Here is a 9,704-nt window from a genome sequence, read left to right on the forward strand (position 1 = left end):
CACTGCAAAATATATAAAAATTCTTGAGCTCTTATTCTTGTGTTTTCTTTCATTTCCTTCAATTAATCTTGCTCTAATACCATAAAATTGGTATTAGAGCCTTTATCTGGATCTCATCCTCACTCAGTTCATGATTCTGTTTACTCTACTCCTCATGGCAGACTTAAACCCACTTCCAAACTCCTCCTCGTCCGTCTCAATCCCAGTATTCAAGGGCGAGGGGTACGACCATTGGAACATCAGAATGAAGACAATACTCAAATCAAAAGACCTCTGGGATGTCGTGTTTCTGGGCATAACAGCCATTCCGGACACGTCTGCTGATCGAAAAGAAACTAAGAAGAAGGATGCCCTTGCCATGTCGATCCTCCAGCAGGGTGTTCATGACCTGTTGTTTTCTAGAATTGCCGCTGCAGAATCCGCTAAAGAAATATAGGAAACACTAAGGATTGAGTTTCAAGGGAACTCACAAGTCCAATCCGTGAAGCTACAAGGGCTTCGACGGGAATTTGAAAACCTCTCTATGAAAAAGGATGAAAATGTTGGAACTTACTATTCAAGAATTATGGATAATGTTGGGAAGCAGCGCTCTTATGGTGAGGAACTTACTGATCAAAAGGTTGTCGAAAAGGTACTGCGCAGCTTGACCCCTAAATATGATTACGTAATTCCCTCCATCGAGGTTGTCTTTGATTCCGATAAGCTCACTCTGGTTAAGCTTATGGGGTTGTTGCAATCTCAGGAAGAACGTATCATTCATAGGAGTTCAACTGATGCTGCAATAAAAAAGCAAGAAGTTCAAGAAGAGCAAGCTCTCCAAGTCACCTATGACCAACCCAAAACCGTTTTTGGTCGAGGGCGTGGTCGTGGTGGATTCCGTGGAAGAGGTAACGGTCGTGGACGTGGTACATTAGACCGAAGTAAAGTTCCTCAGTGCTTTATTTGCAAGAAATTTGGGCACGTGAAGAAAGATTGCTGGTATAACCAAGAAGAACCACAAGCCAATGTGGCTGAAAATGAAGAATTTGGTGGCGGTAACCAAGAAGAAAAAGAAGAAAATGCTCGGCTGTTCTTAGCCTTTCATGAAGATCGCACCGAACATGCTTCTTTGGTAACATGCACTGAAACATCAGACACCGAGTCTCAAATGTGGTTTGTGGACTTGGGGTGTTCTAACCACATGACGGGAAACCGAGGAAGTTTTTCGTGCCTTGATGAATCCTTCAGCCTTCAAGTCTTGGTGATAAAAAACGTATTGAAGTTAAAGGAAAGGGATCAGTAAAAATTCACACGGGGAGAAACGGCTACAAGACACTAGATGATGTGTTCTACGCTCCAAAATTGGAGTATAATCTCCTAAGCGTAGGGCAGCTCATGAAGAAAGGATATGGGTTATTATTTGATGAAGGGAAATGCACTATATGGAGCAAGAAAACTGGGTTGAAGATATTGGTAATTAATGTAGCTCCCAACAATAATTTTGTGTTTGATGCAACCTACCTATTAGTAAAAAAGGAGGGGCCTTCTAACAAACAAGATGAGGAAGCAATTATTTGGCACAACAGAGGTGGCGAATTTTGTTCTCAAGACTTCAATACATTTTGTGCCAAATCAGGAATTAAACGTGAAGTCACCGTTCCTTACACACCCCAGCACAATGGGGGTGTAGAATGGAAAAACAGAACCGTTATGGATCTTGCTCGAAGCATGCTAAAAGCCAAAGAGCTTCCCAACTACCTATGGGCTGAGGCAGTAGCCGCTACGGTATACCTAATCAATCGGTCCCCCACTAAGTCGCTCACAGAACAAACTCCCATTCATGCATGGTCTGGTGTCAAGCCTTCTGTTGAGCACTTGAAGACATTTGGTTGTGTGGCCTTTGGAACTGTACCTCAACAACACAGAAGAAAGCTTGATGACCGTGCAAAAAAAGGTATACTTATAGGCTACTCTGACTTTGTTAATGGTGTGTATAAAATTTTTTATCCAGATACTCAGACAGTTGCTATTAAAAGAGATGTTGATTTTATTGAAGGGTACAAATGAAAGTGGTGTCATAATGAAAAAGTAGATGACAATAACAACTCATATGTCTTTGTTGACCCTTTCCCCACCATTATGTTGGATGATGTGACCAATCCTTCAACAATTCAATAAAATCACGTTTCTAGCTCACAAGAAAGTGACCCCACAAACCACTCACTTGAATTCTCTAATGCAAGTAGTACTTCTACTTTACCTGATCCCATCACACCCACACCTACCTCACCAATAAACCCAATATTAAATGCTCACTCATCTCCTTACACTCAAACAACCAACAACACATCACCTCCTTTGAACCATGGGCCCACACGAAGACAGTCAAAGAAACCTAGTTGGATGGAGAATTATACTAGTGGAAATGGGTTGTCTGATAGTGACCTTGATGTTTTCACTTGTCAATTTGCTCTCTCAGCTAATACCCCAGTAAGTTATTCTCAAGCTTGCATTTCTAAATAATGAGTTGAGGCTATGAACCGAGAGTTACATGCAATTAAAAAAATCACACTTGGGAGCTTGTATCCCTACCACAAGGGAGGAGCACTGTCGGAGCAAAATGGATTTACAAAATTAAGCCAAACTCTGATGGTGTTAATGTGAAGTATAAAGCGAGGCTCGTGGCCAAGGGTTATTCGCAACAACCCGGTATTGATTTTCAAGAAACTTTTGCTCCGGTTGTTCGCTTTGAAACAATCCGGCTCATCATATCTGTCGCTGCTCAAAAGGGTTGGAAGGTGCATCAGTTAGATATAAAATCCGCATTTCTCAATGGGGATCTCTCAGAAGAAATCTATGTAGATCAACCTGAAGGCTATGTCTCGGAAGCTTTCCCAGAGAAGGTCTACATGCTCAGAAAAGCTCTATATGGGTTGAAACAAGCCCCTAGGGCTTGGTATGCAAAGATTGATAAGTATTTCTCAGATCATGGGTACAAGAAAAGTGCAAGTGAACCCACCTTCTATATCAAGTACTCTGGTAACGATGTAGTGTATGTATGTTTGTATGTGGATGACATTATATGCACTACATCGAACCCGATACTTGTTAAAGACTTTAAGGTCAGTATGAAGAATACGTTTAAGATGACTGATCTTGGTCAACTCAAACTATTTCTTGGGTTGGAGGTTGTTCAAGCAGAAGATGGAATATTTCTACACCAGGGTACTTATGCTCAAAGTTTATTGGATAAGTTCAACACTCAAACATGCAAGCAAGAGGTAACACCCATGAACTTCAATGAAAAGCTCTCCTTGAATGATGGATCTGAAGCTGCTAATGGTGAGGTTTATAGAAGCTTGGTTGGTGGTCTAATCTATCTTACTCACACTAGGCCAGACTTGGCATTTGCTGTAAGTATGATCTCACGATTTATGCATAATCCTTCAAAAATTCACATGGGTGTTGCCAAGTGTATTCTCAAGTATGTGGCCTGCACATCTGACTATGGGTTGTGGTATGCTCGAAAGAAAAGTATTGTTCTTATTGGTTACAGCGATAGTGATTGGGCTAGTTGTGTGGACGATCGAAAAAGTGTGTCCGCATATGTGTTCACGTGTGGAAGTGGTGCGATTTCTTGGAGCTCTAAAAAACAGCCAACTGTGGCAATGTCAACCACTGAGGCTGAATATATCTCGGCAGCAGGAGCAGCCTCTCAGGCCATCTGGCTTCGCAGAATCCTTGAAGACATGGGTCTCCAGCAGATTGAACCTACTGTTATTTACTGTGACAACCAATCAGCGATAAATTTGTCAAAGAATCCTGTTCATCATAGTCGAGCTAAACATATCGAGCTACGGTTTCACTTTATAAGAGAGATGGTTGAGAAGGGTATTGTTTGTTTAAATTTCTGTGGGACTCATGACCAGATGGCAGAAGTTCTTACCAAATCAGTGACCCAAGACAAGTTCGCTTATTTTCGATGGATGCTTGGTGTGAGACAGTTTGTCTCAAGGGAGGATGTTGAAGAGTGATACAAACGTGTCTTTTGCATGGAGCTCAAGGAATAGTGGTGTTGTGCATGATCTAGAATAACTGCCCACGTTCCCCACGTGGTTTTGTTTTACTTAGTCTTCTAGTTGTTATTTTATGTTAGAATACACTGGGTCATCCAGTTGTGTTTACGTTGCTTTTCAGTTGAGACTTTTTAGGTTACTTTTTCTATTTAAGGAGGGGTGCTATTAGTTTCATGTATCACTGCAAAACATATAAAAATTCTTGAGCTCTTATTCTTGTGTTTTCTTTCATTTCGTTCAATTAATCTTGCTCTAATACCATCAATTATCTCCATTTTTCATTTCTCACACGCATACGTTTACAATAGATCATCAATCATCATAGCTTCTTCACCATCTATCATATTATCCACTTGGCTACTCATCATAAGATATTTTTCTTTTGAACTCTCCATCTTCTAATCAGATAATCGGGCATATAAACGAGTCATTACCTGACTCCACGCACATATGGGAAATCCTCTGCACTTAATCATCTCCGGCAACCTTCTTCATCCGGCAACCTATTAACCATCTCCGACCAACCCATAATGTACACTAAAATAAAACAAATTAAACCAAAGACACGTCCGTCCATCTGCACTTCGTTCCATCGTATCTTCGAACAAGAGAAGCATCGTATAGCCACCACCCGACGTTGCAGATTCCGAAATCGCCTATGCCATGCACCACTGTTACTGGAGCAGTCACTGTTTCAAGGCCACCGAGCGCCGACGAGTTCTGCAGGTAGCCGTCAACCCTTTCAAATATCTCTATATAGAGAAAAACAAATTGGATATCGACCAGTCTCTGTTTTAAACAAGATTGTTTTACTGGGTTTTGGTAAAAGTTAACTAAATTTTAAGAAAATGGAACTGATAATGTGTATATGAATAGTAAATGTATGAGAATAGTTGATGAACAACTATGAACCTTACTCGGAGGTCACTTGTTGAAATGTCAATTAATCAGTGCACAACCTCTTTTACTTAACTCACTTATTTTACTTGATGAGTTTTGGACCAATCAGAATAAAACTAATAATTATAATGCATATTGAACTATTCTAAGAGAAAATGACATATAGCTTTATTATAAAAGTACATTTTGTAAACTGTTACAAAGTTTGAGAGTATGTCCATTTCTTTGACCACTACGTTTCATTTGTGATAATAACAATAACTTTATTAATAAATATGTTAAACAATAATTCATACTTATATATTTATATAGAAAATATAATAAAACTTGGAAACAAATCCAAATTTTTAATCTAAACACATACAAAGATTATATTATATATATTGGTGTCAACACTTAACAAAATAAATTACAATAACTAATGAATTGAACTAAACTATACAACAATTATTAATAACAGTAATCTACGAACATACTTTGTCGGTATAATACGACGTGTATAGTTAGAATCATAAATCTCAACTGATATAAATTACTTGTAGGTTATCATGATTTCCCCCCTAAAAGAAACAAGTCTAACATTATTGTGAACTAAACGTTCAAGGTACGTATTCTTACCCCCTCCTTTGTTATCTGGTTCGATTGCAATAAACCATGTGACTAACACCTGGAACTCTTAACGTCTTTGGCTTTCCGTTCGTTCCATGTTTTTAAGATTATTATGTTTCACTGCAACAAGACCCTTGAAACTTGTATGTCCGAGGAAATAGTGATATGAATTTTGAACATCATGGTAAACGAAACTTTGATAACGTATCTGGGTGTGGTGGATTCGTTGTGGTACTTCCTATATATAAACATCCGGCTATATTATTAAGGTGCCGTTAAATTAAGATGTGCGGGCTTCATGTTATGCACAGTTTAACGATATGTTATACTTTGTTCAGTAATATGTTATTTGTTCGTCAAGTTTTAATTAAAACAAGCATGTGGTAGATTTAAATTTATTTTGCTCATTACCGCATGTTCCGATACCGAATTTTTAAATGCTTCAAAAATATATTTTTATGCTCTGTTACATACCCTGAGTTCTATGCTTCTCGTGGAGTGTCCCACGAGCATGTTGTTGTGGCACCGACAACATGTGCTCCTTCCGTGACGGAGAGATTAGTTCACGACGTCCCTAGGTATAGGTGTGGTACAAAGCTACTAGAAGGCGTATGGATCGATCCTAGCTCTGTTTCAGTTTCTGTTTCTGGGAATGGATGTAGGTGTGCCAACCTGCACCATTCCATGTGATTGGTATACAGGAATGGCCCCCTGTATATCGTCACTTCTGTTTCTGTTACTATTCGGCTCATGGGTACATCTGTATGATATGAACTATATGTTACTGTTTAAACTACATGTTATTGTTATGAATTATTTGTTACCATTACGAATCATCTGCTACTGATTTGAATTATTTGTTACTATTCTTACTCAGAAGTTATTGTGATTGACTTATCTGAAAGCGTTTTGGATTACTGCTTACGCGAATTGTTTTATTAGTTGTGTACTGTTTAGCAAAAATGTTTTATTGTTGATGTTACTAAAACTCTTTTGTTATCGCCATCATAAACTATTTTTTTTAAACTTACCATTTTTGTCAAAAATGTTTAGCACTTGAGCCTATTATTCCGTACTGGGCATTTGGCTCATTTCGTAAACTTTTCCCTTTTCAGGTTCACATGTTATTTTGGACGGGATGGAGCTAGTGAAATAAAAGTTAGGATGCTTATGAAGATTTCTAAGCAATGGAACTATGTCTTCTGTCTATGTATACCTTCGTACAAAGTGACACGTCAGCCCTTTCTGGGTTGGGGTGTTACACGATCACTGTGTAAAATCGACCTAAAACCAATATTCAATTACCTTGAATGGTTAAGAAATGAAATAGAACGATGAGAAAGGGTTAACAGCTAGAAAACAAACTCAAAATGATCTAGGACGGCTTCGTTTGATACAATTGAGAGAGGGCTTAGTATAAGGAGAGGAGAGGAAGGTGTGGGTCAGTTTAATTGCAATTTGGTCAAGATTTTATAGGCTTTTAAGGTTGGTTCAGCAGCGGTTTCGAGTTCATGTCAATTGGTTGTGAATTAGCTGTTTATTTCCCAATTAAACCTATGATTTAACGTGTTCGATCAATAGCCAGATGGACATGATCAAAATCTCGTAAAATTATGCTTGGATTGTGGATCAAAATCAAAAGGAAAAGGAGGTGGCGGTCGATGGTGAGGAGGGAGGTGGGAAACTTAGAAAAAAAATTGTAATGCTTGCAATTTAGTCCCTGGAGTTAGGTAACTTAATTAAGTTAGAACCAAACATAGATTAAGGGTGGGTTCTGCACATTCTCAAAAGTTCTTATACCTAGTTTAACTAATTACGAATTCGAGGCGCGTAAAGTATTAAAAACAAAATAAAATGAAATAAATACTAACTCGTTTTTACTAGTAGCAAAGATCCAAATAATAGAGTAAAATAATTAAAGGAATATTAAAAAAAAAGAAAATGGCAGAGTTTTCGGGTAAAAAAATTGACGAATGTTACAGACAAGAAATTGGATCAGCCTTTTATCTCCATCTCTCTTAGCAAAACAATTAGCAGCTCCACAAGTACATGAGGGAATTGAATTAATCAAATTTAGCTCATCGCAATTTGACTTCATTTTGACATAGTAGGTTCCTTCAGTGATTTGGCAAAGGTTAATTTTCAATTGATAAAACTTAGCACCATTTGCCTAAGAATCCATGACACCATATCATTGCAACGCTGCCAAACTGCCTGTTGTTGCTCGTTATCCGGCATGGTTAAAGTGTTGATGAAACCGAGCTTGTTTATAGCTGACAAAGCAATCGTCATTGCTCGTTTCCAAGCTCCGAATCCAGTACCATCAAAGACTTTCAAAACGAGGATTATCCCGGGATGATGAGAAGTATGAAAGTAAAGAGGGTTCGAGTAATCAATAGACATAATCGGAACATCACTGTTCGAGGCTGCCATTGAAATACGGTAGAACAAAAACAAAAACATGAGCAAAAGAACGCAAGATAAAAAACTTATACGTCGTATATCTTATACAACGTATAAGATATAAGCAAGAGTTATCCGGCATATAAGACTAAAACAAACTTATACGGATAAGTTAATCATGAACTTATACAGTGTATAAGTTGATCATGAACATTTTGATAAGATTTTGCGTGAGAAAGAAGATGAAATGATTTGACATTTTGATAAACTGATCAAAACAAACGTATGACATGTTGTGAACATATGGTGGAAAATGAACGGTTAAATCTTCTTAAATGAAGAAAAGAAGGAAGAAAAGAGATGAAATGGAGGTTTTTGAAGAATATAACAAGATCAATTTCCGAAGAAACACATGATCTATGAAAGAAAATGATCAAGAACAAACAACGGATAAAGAGAGAAAACCGGTGAACCGAGAAAAACAAGTTGAAACGAAGAGCAGGATAAAGAAACTTGCTTTGATGTCATGTAATCGTTGAAGAACACATGAAAAGAAAAGAAGAAATGAAACAGAGAAGGAAAAATTTTATTATCACGTAATGAATAGTTACAATTACAAGAAACAGGAAACCATATATATAGCCAAGGCATACAAGAGTATATGTATATACGACGTATACGTCTTAGCGTATTAATATATACGCTCACAACCTAGTATAGCGCATGTAATATATCCCCCACCTTGTTAGTGTGTTTCTAAGGTATTTTAAAAGACCCGTCCACACCCACAAGATGTGAATGAAGTTAAGAAAATGCTAGAATGTTAAAACTACTTGTAAATTTATCAGATTTTGATCAAACAATCAACTTGATAAAATTAGGAGAAGATATGATGTCAAGTCATGTTGACTTCAACCATCATGAGCATCAAGTGTTTTAAGCAATCACAAGCCTCAATGACTACACAACGTCTATACGTTTATCCTATGCATCAACTAGCTCAAGCACTTTAATGTTCCTATATATTTGGTGGTATTTGGTACACCTATTAAATGTGTTTGGGCTAAAATTATAGCAAAAACGGATATTGTCATTGTGGGGTTATATAAGATTTTGATAACATAAACAATGTTGCTCACAATAATAAGGTCGAAACACCTCTACATCAAATCATCTCATGTTCTTATAAAGTTGATTACTAAGTCACCTAAGATAAATTCATTAACAACTTGTTACACTCGTCAGACTTGTGGGTCTATAATAAAACCGAGAAAAACACTAACAAGTTGGTGGATATATCACGTCATTCTCTATAACGATAAAACACACTTAAAAACAACAAACAAACTCTAGCAAAAAGATCAAGTCATTCTAGCCTTTTGAAATTCGGTTTTTCACATCATGATGGGAACAATGTGAAGCTTTAATCCTACCCATTGGATCAGATCAAGGCTCACACAAAAAATATATGGAGCTTGTAATATAAACAAGTTTATTTGAATAAATCATGATTTATTTGGAAGGGTCAAGGGTTTCAAACAACTTGTTAGTGTTTTGTCAAATAATAAAAATTAAAAGATACATTATTCGAAATAAATGAACAAAATTAAAGGTAAAAATAAAATATATAGTACAAACAATAAGAAGTCTAAAATCTCAAATTTACAAAATCAATGTTATTATACAATATTTGCATAAATTGTTTTGACCAATTACCCGTGGATAACTATGATGAAT

General features: G+C 37.1%; 1 protein-coding gene across 1 annotated transcript; it reads left to right on the forward strand.

The window, feature by feature from the left end:
* The first annotated feature begins 523 nt into the window (after positions 1-523).
* LOC143565622 (uncharacterized) lies at positions 524-1,282 on the forward strand. Its single transcript, XM_077052542.1, has one exon. The coding sequence runs from the start codon at positions 524-526 to the stop codon at positions 1,280-1,282; it is 759 nt and encodes a 252-aa protein (XP_076908657.1).
* The last annotated feature ends 8,422 nt before the right edge of the window (positions 1,283-9,704 follow it).

This window comes from Bidens hawaiensis, unplaced genomic scaffold, assembly GCF_021521415.1.
Source record: "Bidens hawaiensis isolate Kalapana, Puna unplaced genomic scaffold, B.hawaiensis_p1.1 tig00022490_1, whole genome shotgun sequence".
Taxonomy (NCBI): Eukaryota; Viridiplantae; Streptophyta; class Magnoliopsida; order Asterales; family Asteraceae; genus Bidens; species Bidens hawaiensis.